Source organism: Choloepus didactylus, chromosome 2, assembly GCF_015220235.1.
Source record: "Choloepus didactylus isolate mChoDid1 chromosome 2, mChoDid1.pri, whole genome shotgun sequence".
NCBI lineage: Eukaryota > Metazoa > Chordata > Mammalia > Pilosa > Megalonychidae > Choloepus > Choloepus didactylus.
This window is the reverse complement of record NC_051308.1, coordinates 124,944,713-124,964,978: the sequence shown is the minus strand read 5'-3', so window position 1 is coordinate 124,964,978 and position 20,266 is coordinate 124,944,713. Positions and strand designations below refer to the sequence as shown.

The 20,266-nt window shown below is 35.3% G+C and overlaps 1 protein-coding gene across 1 annotated transcript; it reads left to right on the top strand.

Annotated features, from left to right (window-relative positions):
* The first annotated feature begins 1,958 nt into the window (after positions 1–1,958).
* On the top strand, positions 1,959–20,016 carry LOC119518091 (bile acid receptor-like). The gene is made up of 10 exons (XM_037815164.1): positions 1,959–2,022; positions 3,564–3,929; positions 5,599–5,739; positions 14,904–15,046; positions 15,139–15,243; positions 15,380–15,479; positions 16,712–16,834; positions 17,255–17,377; positions 17,541–17,654; positions 19,658–20,016. The coding sequence occupies exons 1-10, from the start codon at positions 1,959–1,961 to the stop codon at positions 19,903–19,905; spliced, it is 1,527 nt and encodes a 508-aa protein (XP_037671092.1). The 3' UTR covers positions 19,906–20,016.
* The last annotated feature ends 250 nt before the right edge of the window (positions 20,017–20,266 follow it).

The window sequence follows — 20,266 nt, the reverse complement described above, 5'->3', positions numbered from 1 at the left end:
AGAATTATTGCTAAAAAAGTAGCACACAAATTAAACCGATAACATTCAGAGTTCTTTTTATACAGAGAGCCAATTGATCTGTTGTAATACAGAAAATACAGAAGTATGTACTGACTGATCCTATTGATATTATGCCTTTCATTTTTAAGGGAAACTTCATATTAGAAGTGCACTTACTTGGGGCATCCCTTTTGCTCCATCTTTTCCATCCAATTTCCATTCTTTATGACTGCTATGCTGCTATGCTATCACAAGAGAGGGAGATTCAAGCACTTTTAAAGGAACCTGGAACGTATCAGATGATAAAGGAAACGAATTACAGAGCTGTTTCTATTTGGATCTCTTCATCAATTTAGAAACCTTAGCCATGAACCTACCATATAAGTAAAAAATCAAAGTAAAAGATTTTCCACTATAATAGAAATTAATCTCAGAAGTTTGTCATGTGCAGTATATCTTTTGGCATGATTTAAAACCCATTTCCTTCTTTTCACTTCTTTTTAAAGGTGAAAAATAGTCTTTATCTTCTAATGGAGAGGATAAAGCTATAAAATATCATGGTCTCTGCAGTGACCTTTATGTTTTTCCAATAACTTCTAATTTCTTAAACTGTGATTTCTTGTTTAATTCTGTTCAAAGATGCATTATTTTCTGAGTCCGTTCCTAGGAAATAATAATAAAAAAAGTAGTTTTTTGCATAAGAGATAGTTTTAGATTTTGATAATTTTCCTCATAGTACTTATAGTAGCTGATAATTTTTAGCCTTTGCTATTAAAAATAAAAACACTTAATAAATTATTTTTACTGACTAAGCAAAACCCAAATCAATTTGCATATCACAGCGCTGTAGAATGTAAATATTTACAAAGGCCTTAGAAGACTAAAGAATTGCTATGAAAAATCATTATTTTTCTACTGTTTAATTTCCTCTATCTTCATGAAAAACAGTCAGCTTTTCTTCCTAACTTATCTAAATTAGACCACTCAAATCCTGAAACTATTAGAGCAACATTTATCAGAATCATTTATTAAGCCAAGAACTGTGCTAGGTTTTACATACATAGCTTAATTAGGCTCTCCTAATGAGTTTGCTAGGAGAGTGTAATTGAGTACTGCATGTAACATCTTCTATAGATTAGGAAACTAAGGTTTAGGCAGGCTTGATAAATGACCCATAAAAATGTGGCAAAAGTAGTATAGGAAGTCTAACTCCAAAGCTAGGTATATTGTTAGTCAGGGTTCTCTAGGGAAACAGAACCAACAGGAGATGTCTGTAAATAGTATGAGATTTTATAAAAGTGTCTCACGCAACTGTGAGAATGCACGAGTCCAAATTCTGTAGGGCAGGTTGCAAGCTGGCAGCTCTGATGAATTCTTCAGGAAAAGCTAGCTGGCTGAAGTAGAGACAAAAGTTCTCTCTTCTGACGGCTGAAGTCATCACTTCTCCTTTTGAAGCGTTCAACTAATTGGATTAAATATCTCTCATTGCGAGTGATACTCTCCTTAATTGATTATGAATATGATCAACCATAGATACAATCAACTTACTGATGACTTAAGTCCACGAAATGTCCTCGCAGTAACAGGCCAGTGCTTGCTTGACCAGCCCACTGAGCATCATTACCTGTCCAACTTGACACATGAACTTAACCATCATACTAGGTACACTTTCAAAGGCCACAGTGATCATTACCAAAATTTATTAAGTAATTCATGCAGAGCTGAGCAATAAGAAATAGGAAGAATTAAACAATTTGGGGTTTAGAGATGGTAACAATTGATATTTTTCCAATTAAAATGTAAGTAACAATCTCATGCATTAATTTTGCAAAATTATTTTTGAAAAACAGTATTGTATGCTGATCGAATTATATCATGCATTCAAAAAGCCTTCAAAAATTTTGTCTCTTAGGTTTTATTAACTCAGGTGAATGAAGCAGTAAGAATTGGACCAGAGAATGGCAAATACTTATATCGCTGCATCCGATGGGTACTGTTTTGCTGAACCCATGCAGTACTACAGTATGTAACAAAAAACTACTAAAAATAGTCAATAAATTTTTTTGTGGGAATGATGGTTAACTATAGAGATTAATAAAAATTGAAAAGTGAACCAAAGGCTCTAAATTATTCTCTACAAGAGAATGTAATTAATTTTTATAAATGAGTAATGTTTAAATGCTGTAAGCTAGAATCAATTATGAAGAAGAAAAAGCACAATAATGTAAAATTGTATTCAATTTTAAAAATAGAATTAACATTGCACTTAGAAGTTATTTTTAAGGGCTTTTTGAAGCTAATTCTTATGCAGTTTTGTAAATGCAGTTCACAGGAGTTATTCAATATAATTGCATATTTTATCTTAACATACGATTCCTGTAAAAGGGAAGGAAAGAAAACAGAAGGCAGAGTATTTTTCTACAAAAAGACTAAGACTATAATATAAATTTAACCTTAAATGTTAGTTTTCTTTTACAGTGTGAACTATGATTTCCATGCCAATGTTTCTTGGTACTCTACTGGGATGAAAAAGAGGCAATGTTTTGATACTCATCCAAGAAGGGCCCTCTGATATCAGGCAACCATTGGTATTTTTTTCAACACTTAGCATTACTATGGATGCTACAAGATTGGAAATGATTTATTGAATTATTTATAAAAATTGTGCTACTTAACCTTGCTAGTAGAATTTTAAGGATTAAGTCTAACCACTTGGTGACTCAGTACTAGGACAAATACAAATATTCATAGTCACAGACATGGAGCAACTAAGTATTCCTGGGTCCTTTTGGAGCCAATTTTCCTGAATTGGTTTCAGTAATTCTCCCCCAAACAGGAAGTAAATTGGTGTCTGGGGGTTTCTGATAATAATAATAATAATGATACACATTATGTATAATTTTATAATTCACACATGCTTTTGCATACCTTATTTCATTTCACCCTTATTATAACCCTGTAAAGTAGGGGAATTTATCACAGATAATTGCTAGAATTACCAGACAACAAAACAAAAAAGAAACTACTAAATTTAAATCATGCCTATAACCGTCAAAAGAGAGCATTAAGGTATATTAAATGGGGAGTTCAAACAATTTTTCTTTGCTTGAAATAACCAGATAACTGAGATAAAAGTGTATTTTAGTTTGACTTTTGGAGGCTGGGGTTATTTATTAATTCATCTCTTTTCTGATCTGACGTACTGAAGACGGTTGTATCCATAACAAAGGAAATGCAGAAAATGGGGAAACCATCTTCCACTCCAATGTCTGGGAACTGTTCATTTCTACTTTAGAAGGGAGACTGGATTGGTGTGTTAAGTCATTAACAGTATTGCCCTTTCTCCCAGCTTTTGAGCAACCCTCGCATACCTGTAGGATGTAGCACTTCTCAAGTATTGTAATTCAGCTCACTGTCTTCCCCTCACTGGACATCAAACCCTTGGGGTATAGTGAATATGTTAAACTGACTCTATTTGTTGAGCATAAAATGTTGAAATTTGCAAACAATGTGAAGTTTTTTTGAATTTTCACAATTTGCTCTTTTTTATGTTAAAAAATTAGGTATTTTACCAGAACAAATCAATTATCAACTGCACGACTCTGATTTTCAAGAATCACCTTATTGCCAGTATTCTTCTACTGATCAGTTTCCTCCAGCTTTACAGCCCCTATCTTTACAAAGTCATTTCAACACTTATAGCTTGGATCCACAATATAGTGGTGGAGAGTGTGGACTTGGTTCCTGTGAATTAAATAAGTCCACTTACACAGTTGCCCATAATGCTAAAGATGGATATCCTGGAATGAAAATATCCAGACTAACTCATTCTTCCATGCGAATTAAGGGACAGGAAGAGCTCTGTGTAGTTTGTGGTGACAAAGCATCAGGATATCATTATAATGCACTTACTTGTGAAGGTTGCAAAGGTAAGTTTTAAGTTAAAACAAAACTGAAATCATAGTGTTCACTGAAAAGTCACAAATTTTGGGCACGTGTGAATACTCGTACTTTTTAAGGTATGCAAAGTAAAACCAGGGAGATTACCAATAAGTTTAAAGGGGATCAGTGGGCAGGCTCAAAGACATGAAAATATAGTGTAATAAAGAAGTTCCATTTTCTTTTCATCCTTAATCAGAACATTAACATTTAAATATAACATTCAATTATTTATATAGCAGAAGTGTTCCATGTTCCTAGATGAACATGATGATGATGTTGGAATAGAAAATGATTTTAAAAAAGGATCTGAATTTAACTATTGCATCTTTTCATGTGGTTAATAGAATCCATGCATTAGGAGAGAATTTGAATTAAATGATTTCTAAGATGCCATCCAAGTCTATTTTTTAAAATGCTATTTTGAAAACAAATTTGAGGTCTGAAAGTGAAGACCATCATTGATCATGGCATTTTCAAAGAGTCAAAAATTCTTTCATGAAGTTTTGATGTTTTTGAAAACTTCTGCATTGTTTTTATTCACAATTACTGTGTTGGGACAGAATCTGGAAATTAGACCAAAACACCATTAGGTAAACATTATGGTTAGACATGTAGGGTGAAGTTTTGCTGTCAGAATGTCACAACTCACCCGTGTGTGTGTGTGTATGTGTGTGTGTAGCCAAATGAAGACTACAGGAAATATATCAGTTTTATGAATAGAATAGCTGGGCAAGTGTGTGTTTTCTCTTGAAATAGAGAGTCTTTCTGTTAAAACTAGGAGTCTTGGAAATCTAAGCTGAGCTTTCAGTACTCTGTTGAATCTAAATCATGAAACTACTGTCAAATGCGTCTACAGAAAAAGAGGATTATGGCAGGGCTCTAAAAGGGCCATTGGCTAAGCTTATTAATTACTTCATTACATGGAATGGAAAAAAAGGAAGACAGGAGGGATTACTGCATAGGAACAAGTAGTGAAAGAGGAAATAAGAAGGACTGCCATGATTGGACTTAGGAAGTGAAAGAGAAAGTGTAGAACCCTTACACAGACACAGACACACACACACAGACACACACTCACACACATGAAACATGACTTATTCACTGACTCAGATCAAATAAATTAGAAATACTTTCCTCATTTGAAGAAGTGCTAAAAAAGTAAGATGGAAAGAGGAGTGTGCTTGGAAAGATGTTCCTTCCTCTATAGGTTGAGGTGGAAATGTGAGGAGTGAAAAAGAAGAGTTTTCTTTTAGGTTCACTTTACATGAACACATATTTTTTCAAAGGGGATGTTGAGAGATGCTTCATGGAACCTTGATAGAACTATAGAACATAGTTTTTAAACTGCTTTTATTTGATCCACGATGACCATAGCAAAATAGAGAGTTGTTTTAATGTGGTGGAGTTAGTTTAATTTCCGTATGTGATTGTTTAATGGAATCATCTTGGAATAGAATAATATCAATTGGGAAATAATTAAAATAATTATCTAGATAAATGCATATTAAAACAAGCCTCTTTGTTGAGGGAAAAATATTTTATTGAAATAGTTGAGATAACTTGACTGTTTAACTCTTCTGTGAAGATATATATTAACAAAAATGACATAGCCAAAAATAAACAAATGATAAATTTTTTTTAAAATTTTGTTGTTAGGATTTTTTCGACGTAGCATCACCAAAAATGCAGTATATAGTTGCAAGAATGGTGGTCACTGTGAAATGGATATGTACACGCGTAGAAAATGTCAAGAGTGCAGACTGAAAAAGTGTAAGGCAGTAGGAATGTTGGCAGAATGTAAGTGTAATCTTTTTATTGGGATTTTACTTTTTCTTACTGAGAACTTAATGCATTCTTCAAGTTTTTATTTTGAACATTTACACATTTGTTTGACTTTAAGCTCTTTCTCTAGCAATGGCTTAATTAGGATGGTCAATTTACAATCTAGGTATTTATTTTCATAAATGCTGCTCTATGATATATTGCTCTACTTTTAGTAATAATCACATTTTCTTCTAAATTGGAAATAATTGTATTTTAATTGTTACTTAACCTAATTTTGTATAATGCATCTAGAAAGAGCAGAATTTTGGAATAGTAGCTCTTCTTCTCTCTTGTATCTTTAGAAACCTAAAATGATACTTAGGTGTTGTCCCAGTTTGCTAAAGCTGCCATGATACAAAATATCAGAAATGGATTAACTGTTATAAAGGGAATTTGTTAGATTACAAATTTACAGTTCTAAGTCCATAAAAGTGTCTAAAAACTAAGGCATCAACAAGAGAATAACTTCACTGAAGAAAGGCCAATGGTGTCCAGAAGACCTCTGTCAGCTGAGAATGAACGTGGGGGGCATCTGCTGATCCTTTGCTCCTAGGTTTTGGTTTCAAAATGGCTTTCCCCAAAATGTCTCTGGGCTTCTGTCTTTCTCAGCTTCTCTCTCTCAGCTCCTGGGTATCCTTGCTTGTTTTCCCAGGGCATTTTTCTCTAAGCATCTGGGGGGGGGGGGTCCTCTTGTATCTTCTCCTGAGCAAACTCTTGGCTTCATCTTTTAGCTTAGCATCTCCAAGTGTCTGGGTCTGTGCCCACCCCTGAGCTCTCTTAAGGAGTCCAGTAAACTAATTAAGACCCACTTTAAATTGGTGGGGTCACATCTTTGTGGAAATAATCAAAAGGTCTCACCCACAGTTGGGTGGATCACATCTCCATGCAAACAACCTAATCAAAAGATCCCACCCATAAGTCTGCACCCAAAAGATTGGATTAAAAAACATGGCTTTTATGGGAGACATTATAGATTCAAATCAGCACGTGTGTAAACTCTACTAACAGCACATAGATGTCAAAACCCAATTCAACAGGCAGAAAAGTACCTTAGCTTTTTGAGTGCCTTCTATGTTCAGTGTTAATGTATACGATGTAATTTAATCCTCAAGATAGTCCTAAGATTTTGGCATTATTTCCTCAATTCCTCCTTTTTCCCAGGCCCCAAAATCTCAGGGTGATTTTTAAATTCATTTTTCTTTACAGAATATTAATATTTGCTATTTATGTCTAACCTAACCTTGTGCAGATTCTTATTATCTTGCCCTTATACCATTATGCTAGTTTCCTGGCCATTTCTGCCTTTTCTCTTTTTAGTTTAAACAACCTTCAGCTGCTATGATAATCTTCCTCAATTACTACTTTTTATCAATTGACATTCTTGTTCAAGATACACCAATTCAACATTCCATTTATATTATACAGCTTATTTTAATAAATCCTAACTCTTTGGTCAAATTTCTTTACCAAATATGTTCCTAGTGTTTAAAATTCCCAGGTTGGAATAGACTTTAAAGTTCTTGTTCTAGTTTGCTAATGCTGCCGGAATGCAAAACACCAGAAATGGATTGGCTTTTATAAAAGGGGGTTTATTTGGTTACACAGTTACAGTCTTAAGGCCATAAAGTGTCCAAGGTAACACATCAGCAATTGGGTACCTTCAGTGGAGGATGGCCAATGGTGTCTGGAAAACCTCTGTTAGCTGGGAAGGCACATGGCTGGCATCTGCTCCAAAGTTCTGGTTTCAAAATGGCTTTCTCCCAGGACATTCCTCTCTAGGCTGCAGTTCCTCAAAAATGTCACTCTCAGTTGCACTTGGGTATTTGTCCTTTCTTAGCTTCTCCGGAGCAAGAGTTTGCTTTTAATGGCCATCTTAAAAATGTCTCTCATCTGCAGTTCCTATGCTTTCTTCAAAGTGTCCCTCTTGGCTGTAGCAGCTTGCTCCTTCTGTCTGATCTTATATAGTGCTCCAGTAATTTAATTCAGACCCACCCTGAATGGGTGGGCCACACCTCCATGGAAATTATCCAATCAGAGTCATCACCCACAGTTGGGTGGGTGCATCTCCATGGAAACACTCAAAGAATTACAATCTAATTAAAACTGAAAGGTCTGCCCACACAAGATTACATCAAAGATAATGGTGTTTGGGGGACATAATACATTCAAACTGGCACAGTTATCCTGTTTTGTTTTGTTTTGTTTTGTTTTGTTTTCCTCTTCACCCTGTTGGTGAGGGATTCCTGCCCCAAGGTTATGGGGATGGCTAAACACTGGATACCTGACACTGGGCAGATGAGATCAGCAGCGGTTTATTAGACACATATCCTCACAGTCTGGGGGAGGAGAGCACTGTACACCACGCAGGGCCACATTGGATTGCACTGAGGTACAAGGTGAACAACCAGGGGCTGTGGGAGGCCGCTTTGTAGTAACAAGAGGGTGAAGTGATCCCTGGTTCCTGTGGTTTGTTTGAATAATTGGTTTGTTTGAGTAATTCTGAGGACTCTCAGGGAACTGAAGCCTGCTACTCAAGGGTAAGCAGACACTGTACCTGGTCCCCATAATCGGGAGGTTCGTTTCATTAGGGGATCTTATCTGTGTCAGCACAATGGGGAGGGGAACTTGTGTTTAGGCTCTTTGAGGTCCTCCTGGTTTTTCCCAAATGACAAGGCACATTTAATATTGGACTCTTCATTTTAGGCCTTACACCACATTGTCCAAACTGTCTGAATACATTGCTTTATTCCTGATAAGTTGCCTCCTAACCTATGCCTAAAAACTTCTGGGAAAGGAAATCCATATTCTCCTGGGGCAATCCATAATTGAAATCTGCTCTCCTTCCCTTTCAGTGATTGGCCCATCTTTTAAACTTGAAAGAATTATTCCAAGGTTGAAAGGGAGCATTGATATTGGTGTAGCTATCATGGTATGCAGATACATGCATTTCTTTAATTCAACAAATAATTATTTAAATGTTATTCACATGCATTCAGATATCTTTCTCTCTCTTAAATTTATCACTCCATATCTAAATGAATGGGTTCTCAGATACCATACACTAGATAAAGGGAATTTTCATCTGGAAAGTTCTTCTTGCTCTGTTTTTTTTATATTATCTGCTTTCATCTCATAATAATGAAACTGGAATGAGGAAACTAGGAAAAGATTAATCAAAGATATTAAATACGCTGCACATTTCTATCTTCACAGTACAGAGGCCAGCCCACCAGGGGTCCCTGTCAGGTAATCTGGACGTCATTAAAGCTCTGTCATTCCTATGGGGTACACTAAGCTAGTCTTCAGAAAGTTTGTATTCGTCTCTCAAGTGTTTGGAATCTAGCCATCTGAGAGAGGTCTTCACAGAATAATGTGCATATTTCTAGACTTATGTCTGTTTGAGGCCTAATGAATTGAGGGTTGACCCAAGCTCACCCTGAAATCATGCATGACTTTGACTGGTTTTCCTGTTCCTGTCACTGTCATCATAGCCGTTCATACTACACTTACACTTGACCTAAGAATATCCGCTGTACTTAATACTTTCAATTAATCTTTTTCCAGTTTCATAGCTATGTTGGTCATAGAAACCTGTACAAACAGGCCTGTACGACATTACTTCCTTTCCCTTGTGTCTTAATTTGTTTGTCACATGATAGTCCTTCCTTCCGTATCTGAATATACTCATCATATTCCACATGAATTTTTTTTCTCATTTTAAAGAGTCATGTTCATTAGTGAATACAGTACTCAATAAATAACTTACATGTGCACAGCAAAATGGAACTCAAGCACCTCTATTATTCTGGATACAATGGGTATACTAATGTAGGTTAAGAAGATACATGGTTTTTTAAGGTGGCAGCATTCTTGACCCACTTTTCCCTATTTTAACCTCAGTTCAATGTTATTGACTGCTATTTTACTACTGTAAGTGCTGGTAGATCTATTCTAGACCCTAAAACTGTTGACTCATATTGAGCTAATAGTTGACTAGCTGACCATCCTGCCCTTCTTTCCATATGTTCTCATCCCTTATATAGCTATTCATACTAAACTTAGGAGAGCATGGTCTTAAGGCATGTTGAGTCCTCAAAGGCATAGGCAAGTGGTGAATGAAAGGAAACTGAAATTGGTTTCCATTCAGGACTAGGATGAATCATATAACTCTATGACTAGCTCACAAGGGAAGAAATTATCAACTTACTCTAAAATATTTGAAAAGTGGTATGTCAAAGACAGGCTTGATTTACTAATAAGTGTATACCCTATTTACCCTTTGAGGTATACTTACAATAATATGTCACATATAGTGACAGTATTTGAAGTCAGATGAGTTGTAATGCCATAGTTCTAGAGGATCAATGGAAGAAGATCCTAAACAAAGGTTGTGAACATCTCCTTTGGAGGCAATAGCTGGTGAGATCCATGGATGTTTTTAGGTTCCTAGTCAAATAGATTGGGGGTCAAGGCAAAGTTCCATTCCTGGGAAGCTGAACAGAAAGCCAATAAAAATAACTAAGGTAGAACCAAGCATTTTACATATTTCATTTAGGTCTCACCACAACCTTATAAAATGGGAACTATTATTATCCCATTTTATGGATGAGGAAAGCAAGTCATAGAGACACATAGCCAACTAAGTGATAGAGCCATGATTTAAACCCAGGTATGCTGACTAGCTCTGGTGTTTGTTATTCTAACCATTGTGCTATACTGCAATCAGAGATGTAACGTGTGTGACAATGTTCCCTTCATGATTTTCAAGATAGGCTACAAAAGTGTTGTAGGGTTGACTTTGTAGGTTAGAGATAATAGTACCTCCTACTGAAAAGCATTGGAAAAGTCAGAGACTAACATCATATGATGGTCCTAACAATTATCCTCCATGAGCTTTTGTTAGATTTTTTTTAAATTATAATTTAGCACATTATTCAAGTCTGTGAAGATCTTTTAAAATTGTTTTCCTGTCATATAATGTTTGGGCCATTTCTCTATGCTGCCTGACATTAGAAAATTTAATCCAGATTGTGGTTAAAATATTGAGTAAAATTAGTTTGAGGATCAAACCCTGTGACTTATCATTAAGAATCTCCCTACAGATTGAAATTCGTCCATTAATCAACTTCCTTTGAGTATGGTTGCTCAACTAGTTATTACTTTATACAAACAATCTTGAATTCAACCATCTCCATTCTATTATGAGACTTTGTTAAATGCCATGGTATATTCCATAATATTTTGTCTAAAGTATTTCCTTGATCTGCCATTCTAAGAATCCTGTCAAAGATGGAACAGAGGTTAAGATGATATTACTTGTCCTGATTAATCTATACTGGTTTCACTGATCATTTTGGATCAGAAAATCTCCTTTTGGATTTCCATAAACACAATTTTCAGGTGTGTAGCTGTGTAAAGTTTACTTTTCTGCATCTTTTTGAAAATCATTGTGACATTTTCTGATTTTTATTGAAATTTCTCATATTATCTACCACCCCCCTCAAATACCATACATATGTAGTTTAGATCCTGAGAATATAATTTTTTAGGTGGGGAACTATAAACTCATCAGGAACACTAGCATTTCAACATTTTTTTTCACCCATTTAGGCAACCATTTTATCTTTTGCAGTCCAAAACAGAAGAGGACTTGTTTTTTTTCAAGTCATCATCAACATTCTACTATTTGTATCAAACAGTGGGTCTCATTCTTTCTTGCTCTGAATGTAAGTAAAAACATGCCCTTTTCCCACATGCTATGAACTCCAAGATGACATGGTTCCTTTCTTTAAAGGAGCCTATAATTTCCCTTTAGCAAACAATTTATCCTTGTTAATTAGCAACAGCTCTATGGTTGCTATTTGTTACCATCATTTCCTCTTGGCCAAGAGTCCATCAATTTATTTTTCTTCCTTTCATGACTCATTTATCCTCACCTCTCTGCCATTGCCTTTCCTTTTAGGGCAGTCTTCTTTTTCAGAACCACATTAAAGTTTCTTTCACTTTAGACAGCCTTCCCACAATTAATTCCATCTGATTGACTCCTTTACTTTATATCATTTTTGCATTTACATATTCAGTGCAAATTATTTTTACATTTACTTGATATATTTCTTATGAAATGGCTTACTATCATATTTATGTATCCTTGTTCCCTAACAAATAATGAAATCATTTAAGAAAGGATAAAGGCTTTTTGTTTCCTGCCTCAACTCCAGGATATAATCTTCTTTATAACAAGTATGTTTTAAGTGCTTATGAAAAGTTGACAGATAGCAAAAGGTAAATATTAATACTGGGTTAATTTTACCAGTTATGATAACTTTTGCTGTTCAGGTAGAGGTGTCAGTTAAAGTTTTAAAAAATCAATAAAGGTGACAAGCCAAAAATAAAAATTGTCCCCTTTATAAAAAGGGTATTCAATACCAAAGCTAAATGTGTATGAAAGGGGGATATAAGGGAGGGATATGGGATTCTTGCTATTGGTATTGTATAATATTTTATTTTCTTTTTTATTGTTCGTTAAAAAAAACCTTTTTTTTCATAGTAATCAGTATGTTCAAGTGCTGACTCTGGTGATAAATGCACAACTGTATGATGATACCATGAACAACTGATGGTACATTGTGGATAATTATATTTTTTGTGAATATAGCTCTATAAAATTGTATGGAAAAATATAAACAGGGATAAAAGTGCTGGAGAAAACATGGAGAAAACGATGTACATATTTACTGTCAGTTAGGAGGTAAAATGGTATAGCCTTTCTGGAGCACAGTGGGGTGGTTCCACACGAAGCTAAGTGTGTGGGTGCCATAAGGTCCTGCAACCTCTTTAGGGGGCATATACTTCGAGGATCTGAGAGCAGGGACATGAATGGACATATGCACACTGGTGTTTATGGAGACAGTATGCATAACTTGCCATGGGTGGAGGTGGCCTAAGGGTACATCAACTGAGGAACAGAATGGTGAACTGTTGGGTGTGTATACAATGGAATATTGAGCAACTGCAAGAAGGAGTGAAGCTGTGAGGCACACAAAGGAGGTGAATGGAACCTATGACAGCATTTTGAGTGAACTACGCCAGAAACAAAGGTAAACACTGTAATGCCTCACCAATATAACTACAATGTGTAAACTCAGAATTGAATCTTAGAGCACAGCCTAACAGGGGAATGATTATTGTAATGGTCCCTGGATTGTAAGCTCTTACAGCAGTCAAATCTATTCCTGCATTGTGATGACTATCTCCAAACTCTGAGATGCTGATCCCTTTGTGTATAACCTGATTGGTCTCTAGAACATTGGGTACCTGTGACACCTGAAACTCAGAGCTAGTACTCAGCAGATATGAATGTCAGTATTAGAACATATAGCAAAGAAGCTAAGTAGGTGGGTGCCATAAATCCTGCAACCTCACTGTTAAAAAAAGCTGAAAAAGAGTCCAGACTTCAACTAGAGATATGAATGAAGCAGATGTGGTTAGGACTAGAGCAAATAGGGCCAAAGGGTAAAGGACAATACTGACTGCATTTTAAAACCTCAAATTCCATGTGAAACCAAGGGAAGAGAAGGTTAGTTGGTGCAAGAGCTATATTTCCTAAACAATTTAACTCATACAGCTTGTTCAAATACCATAATTACATGAAAACTTAATAGGAAGTGAGACCTGTAGGTTTGCATAGGTTAGTGTGAAACAGTGACACACCAAAATAATTTGGGCAGAGAATAAAAATATATATGCAGGCTCCCCTGAGGAGCCGGGGGAAAATGCAGAGGTGCTGGGCTTCCTCACCTGGATTGTTGCTGATGTTCTCACAAACATTGAGGACTGACGGTTTGATGTGCCGAGCCCTCTATAACGGGACTTGCCCTTATGAGGCTCGCTACTGCAAAGGAGAGGCTAAACCTCCTTATAATTGTGCCTAAGAGTCTCCCCCTGAGTACCTCTTTGTGCTCAGATGTGGCCTCTCTGTAGCTAAGCCAACTCAGCAGGTGAATTCACTGCCCTTCCCCCTACATGGGACCTGACTCCCAGGGGTATAAATCTCCCTGGCAAAGTGGAATACAACTCCCGGGGAAGAATCTGGACCTGACACTGTGGGAGTGAGAACATCTTCTGGACCAAAAGGGGGATGCAATATGAAACGAAACAAAGTTTCCGTGGCTGAGAGATTCCAAATGGAGTAGAGAGTTTGCTCTGGTGGGCACTCTTATGCACTATATAGGTAACCCTTTTTAGGTTTTAGTGCAGTGAAATAGCTAGAAGTAAATTCCTGAAACTATCAAACTACAACCCAGTAGCCTTGACTTTTGAAGACGATTGTATGGCAATCCAGCTTACAAGGGTGACAGTGTTATTGTGAAAGCCTTGTGGATCGCAGTCCTTTTATCCAATGTATGGATAGGTGAGTAGAAAAATGGTGACAAAAAACTAAATGAAAAATAGGGTGGGAGGTGGGGGATGATTTGGGTGTCCTTTTTTACTTTTATTTTTTATTCTTTTTTTTCACTTTTTCTGGTACAAGGAAAATGTTCAAAAAATAGATTGGGGTGATGAATGCACAACTGTGTGATGGTACTATGAACAACTGATTGTACGGTTTGGATGACTGTATGGTATGTGAATATATCTCAATAAAAATGAATTAAAAAAAAGGGTATTCATTGCCATGTCTTATTTGTAAGGATACAAATTGAACTTAGCTCATTTTAGTTTTCACAAGATATTCTCTTGACCTTATGATACTAAAATCAAGGATAAAAGCCATAGAAAAGGTAGCTCAATTGCCGTCCCAACTGATATTCTATGTTGTTTCTGAAATAGCATTAATGTGGAAATGACTCTAATATTAAAAAGTCTAAATTCATATATTGGAGTTGCAAAATTAATTTTAATTTATGTCTAGCATTGACTATGTACTTTTAGTTAGACAAAGTAATCATGGAAGGAAAAGGAGAAAGTATTGTAGTAAATTTAACTACAATTGCTCCTAGTTGCCCAAGAATAGGTGTTCTTTGTAAAAGGACAAATCTATGACCGTACAAGTGTACAATAAAAGGCAATTTTCATCAAGTCCTATAATGTTATTTGGCCTTCCAAAAACATTTTATATGAATTTTGTAATATCACAGGTTTGCTCACAGAAATCCAATGTAAATCAAAGAGGCTTCGAAAGAACTTTAAGCAGAGGAATAGTTTTTACTGTAACATCAATGTGGAAGAGCAAGGAGTCGATAACAAGCATGTGTCATCCACAACTAGATCCGGAAAAGCAGTAAGAATCTTCTTATAACATTTCTCGTTTCTTTAATGATGATGTCTTATTTAACAAATATGCATTATGAGTCTTTCTCTATTTTTTTATAGAATCAGGAGAACATGGAACTTACTCAAGAGGAACATCAGCTCATTAATAAAATTGTGGCTGCTCATCAAAAATATATAATTCCTTTAGAGAAAGCAAAGAAATTTGTATGTGTTCATTACTTGCAAGAAATAATTTAAAATTAGTTATATTAGAAAATAAGAGCATAAATATAAAAGTTTAAAATTTCAACAGTTATTAGAAAGAAAATGAAACTCTTCTTATTTCTGTTTTGTGGATTAGTTGAAGGAATATGCAAATCCTGAACTGAGCTTTTTGCGACTCTCAGAGACAGCAGTGCTACATGTACAGGGGCTAATGGATTTTACGAAGGAACTTCCAGGTAATCACTTTACCTTTGGAAAAAAATTTTAAGTAATTTAATACTTAAACTTATTTTTAAAAAGGTCCTTGTTTTAAAGGAAGGGAACAGTTTAGTAAAATAAAAAGCTCAATTTTAACATTAAAGTTGCTTCTAAATGCAAAAACTTGTTTTTCTGCATTAGTCAATTAGGTAGGTGAATATTTAAGTTTTTAAAAATATTTTTCAAAAGGCAAACCAAAGGGCTGGTTGTATGTTTTATTTTATTTTATGGAAATGACATGTTTTTGTTTTTTAGATTCAATATGAAACAAACAAAATTCTCTATACAATACTAGAAAATCAAGCCACTCTTTGCCAAACTTTAACCATCCATTTATTTGTACAGATAACTCACTGTAAAAATAAATAATTTGAGGCTGCATCAATTACATTCAACTTTCTCTTGCCATAGGAAAGCATTATCCAGTTCTGATGAAAGTACACTAAAATTCCACCCTCTGGAATCAATTTTAATCATATTTGAAGTTACATGTTATGATTATCCTCAGGGAACATTAAAAAATTCATATCATCAGTAAAAGAATAATATAAAACATTAAATCCCGTATGTTCCAGTTTGCTAATGTTGCCCTTTTGCAAAAGACCAGAAATGGACTGGCTTTTTATAAAGGGGGTTTATTTGGTTTCAAAGTTACAGTCTTAAGACCATTAAGTGTTCAAGGTAAGGCATCAACAATAGGGTACCTTCACTAAAGGATAGCCATTGGCCTCTGGAAAACCTTTGTTAGCTTGGAAGGCATGTGGCTGGCATCTGCTTGCTCCCAGATTGTGTTTCAAAATGGCGTTCTCTAAAATGATGCTCTTGTGGCATTTTGTCCTCTCTTAGCTGCAGCTCCTCTTCAAAATGTCACTCTCAGTCACTCTGAGGTCCCTCTGTGAACTCTTTTATAGGACTCCAGTGAACTAATCAAGACCCACTCTGAATGGGCAGGGTCACATTTCCATGGAAACATTCAATCAAGAGGTCACACCCTAATCAAAGGTCTCACTAGTTGGGTGGGTCACATCTCCATGGAAACACTCAATCAGAAGGTTCCAACCTAATCAACACTAATACATCTGCCCCCACAAGACTGCATTAAAGAATATGGCTTTTTCTGGGGGACATAATGTATACAAACCAGCACACTGTACATGAAAATTGTCTTTTCATTATCTGTTTTAAACAATTACACTATCTTTTCTTATAGGATTTGAAAGTTTGACCATTGAGGATCAGACTGCATTACAGAAGGAATCAAAAACTGAAGTGATGTTCCTTCATGCAGCCCAACTTTACAATCAGAGAGAATGCCTTTCATCAGCCTCTGAAAGTAAAAAGGCCAACTAACGCACCCTTCATGTTAATAGTTACTATTAAATTTAGCAACAAATTATATAAAATTGAGCTTTTTTATTTAATTTTATCAGTTAATGTAGGAATAAGTAATTTATATTAGCTGTTTATAGTTTTCCAATACATTGATCTAGATTTTTTTTTTTTTTTAAGAAAGCCATTCTTTATTATATTGTATAATGGAAAACACATTTTTGGTGTTTTCTATACAATTTTTCTCTATAAAATATAAACTATTTCTTAATCTAGTTTCATGTTTCAGTAATAAAACTCATGAAGCTATCATTTGTTAGGAAGGTTTCCCATCTAACAGCTATGTTGGATTCTGAAAAAGATAGAACTTACTATTTATATAAAGATCAACAAAAGTCAGTCTTGTATTTTTCCCTTTTACTAGGTTCCAAGAGATTATCAAATCATTTTGATCATATACTGAATTGTTATACTGAGAGTGGCAGCACAAATTTTATTTATTCTATGGAAACATTTTACAATGAAGACAGTCCTTCTACTCTAAATGGTAAATAATAAACTCATTACAAAACATTATATTGGATGGTAAACATTTGATCAGATATAATGTTTCATTTTCTTATACTGCCTTGAGGAAAAAATGATAATGGCAGTACGTGTGATTCTGCACTATATTCTGATGAAAATAATTTTGATATTAATCTTTTTAGGTATTACTGAAGAATTTACTACTGCACTGTTTTACTTCTACAGAAGAATGAAAGAACTTCATATTACCAATACTGAATATGCTCTGCTTGCAGCAACAACTGTGTTTTTTTCAGGTAAAAGCAAGTTATAGGAGAAACAGTAAAATTTTGGAATGTTTGACAATGAAATCATGAAGTCTGTGATAATTATACTGCTAAATAATGCATTGCTCCTAAAGTACCAATTTTGTTTCATCAAACTTTCCTTATCTTTCCCTTCAGTTTATGAACATAATATAATGTCTTGCATCCTAAAAAGCCTTTTCTTGACCATTCCCTTTCAGCTACTCCTCCCCTCCCCATTATTCTGTTTCACTTTACAGAAAAAAAAATGTTTATAAAGAGTTGTCTATATTCCTGCCACCAATTTTCTCCACCCATTCACTCCTGAACCCACTACAATTAGATTTGGCCCCTCCTCTCTATTCCATCATAACTTGTCAAGATCTTCAGTAATTTGGTATATCTTACTTGACTCATCAGCTGCATTTGACAGAGCAGATCATTCCATCCCTCTTAAAACGCTTTCTTCATTTGGCCTCAGTCAATCACTCTCTCCTTCTTGACATGCTTTTTTCTAACTTAATTTCCAGGACACCATACTCTTTTTGATTTTCCTCTTTTGTCCCTGCTCTTTCTCAAGTCTCCTTTGTTAATTCCTACTTATCTCACATACTGATAACATTGTAGTACAGCAGGGCTCTGCCTATTTTCTTCAACACTCACTTCCTTGACAATTTCATCTAGTTGCAAGGCTTTAAGGGCCATATATATGCTGACCATTCCCAAATTTATATACCAACCTGGACTGCTCCCCTAAATTCCATTCAATGTGGTTGTCCAGTAGGCATATTAAGTTTAATATGTTCAAAGGTGAACTCCTGAGCTTCCCCTTGCTCCTCATATTCTTTCTCCATCTCACTGAATGGCATCTCCATCCTTCCAGTTATACAAGCCAAGATTCAAATATGTAAAGAAATCCTGGTGGCTCTACCCTCAGAATATATTCAGAACCCAACCACTTCCCACTGTCTCCATCCCTGCCACTCTAGTCCAAACCATTGTCCTAACTGGCCTTCAGGCTTCTACCCTTGTCTGCTTTGAGTCTATTCTATATATATTAGTCAGAGTTATTCTTTAAAAATATGTCAGATCATGTCATTCCTCTGCTCATAACCCTTCAATGACTTCCTATTTTAACACAGATTAGAGCCACAGCTCTTTCCATCATTGCCTTCTACTATCCCTTTTGCTTACTCTAACCTAGCAACACTGCTTTTGACACGGACATTCCTTGAAAACCTTAAGCAGGCTCCTGCTGCAGGTTCTACTAGTCTTGAGTCCTCTGGCTGGAAAGTTATTTCCCTAGATAGCTCTTCTTCACCATCTTCGATCTCTGCTCAAATGTCTGATAACCATCTTAAAATCAGACACCACACCTCCACCTCTAATTCTCATCTCCCTCTCTGTTTAATTGTTCTTTATAGCATTTATCACTATCTGCCATATTTTTAGTTTTCAAAATATGTATATGTCTCTTTTTACCTATACTCTCCCAGACCCAGAATATAAACTCATTGAGGGCAAGAAACTCAGTTTTGTTCACTGCTCTATTTCAGCATGATGACTGGATGAATGAATGCTTCCTGACTAGTAAGATGTCCTTAGTTGGTTCTTATATTTTATAAGTAGGCACTTAAGAAGTTTTGTTTTTTACTTGATGTTGACTGTGGGAAAATAACTTAATATTTCCAAGTTTCAGGTAGCCATTGGTTGATTGTATATTTTTGCAATTATGTAATGACCCTCCTTTTTATGTGACTTTATGGAAATTACTTAATTTCTCAAAGTTTGAAGTAGGTCATCTGAAAAATGGTGGTAATAATAGAACTTACTCCACAGAGTACTGTGAAGATTAAACAAGATACTGTATAGATGCAAGTTACTTAGTATAATATATGGTTATTTATTAAGGGTTCAGTAAATATCAGCTATTTATTTTCAAAACTGTATTGTTTTAAATTAATTACCCGCTATCACTTTCCAGTATACATTAAAATAAATATGATGTTTTTCAGATCGCCCGTGCCTTAAAAATAAGGAACATGTGGAAAATTTACAAGAACCAGTTTTACAAATTTTGTATAAATATTCAAAAATGTACCATCCAGAAGATCTACAGCATTTTGCTCGTCTCATAGGGAGGCTCACTGAACTGAGAACACTGAGTCACAACCACTCAGAAATACTTAGCACTTGGAAAACAAAGGACCCCAAATTGACCAGTTTAGTCACTGAGAATTGGAATTTGTACTCATATTGTTGAAATTTTAGAATGTTGTGGTTTCTTTTAAACTTTCTAAATTGATTGTTTATCTACTCTACCATCATAGGATGGCTGCTTTGAAAAACATGAACATGACTGCTAAGTTACCAATATTTCACCATAAAATGAAGATCATCAGTTCTCATCAAATTTCGTGTAATATAGGACGACCAGCAGAGGGACATCTAGGACTCTTTTCAAGATTGGACTCAAAAGAAGCAATGGTTGTTAAGCCTGGTTCCTTAACAAGGGAACGAATAATGCTAAATAGATTTCTTACCTGAAGAAACTCCACTTTTTCCATTCAGTAGAAAATTGAAAACATATTGATTCCTTGAAGACATGAAAAAGGCTAGCTAGT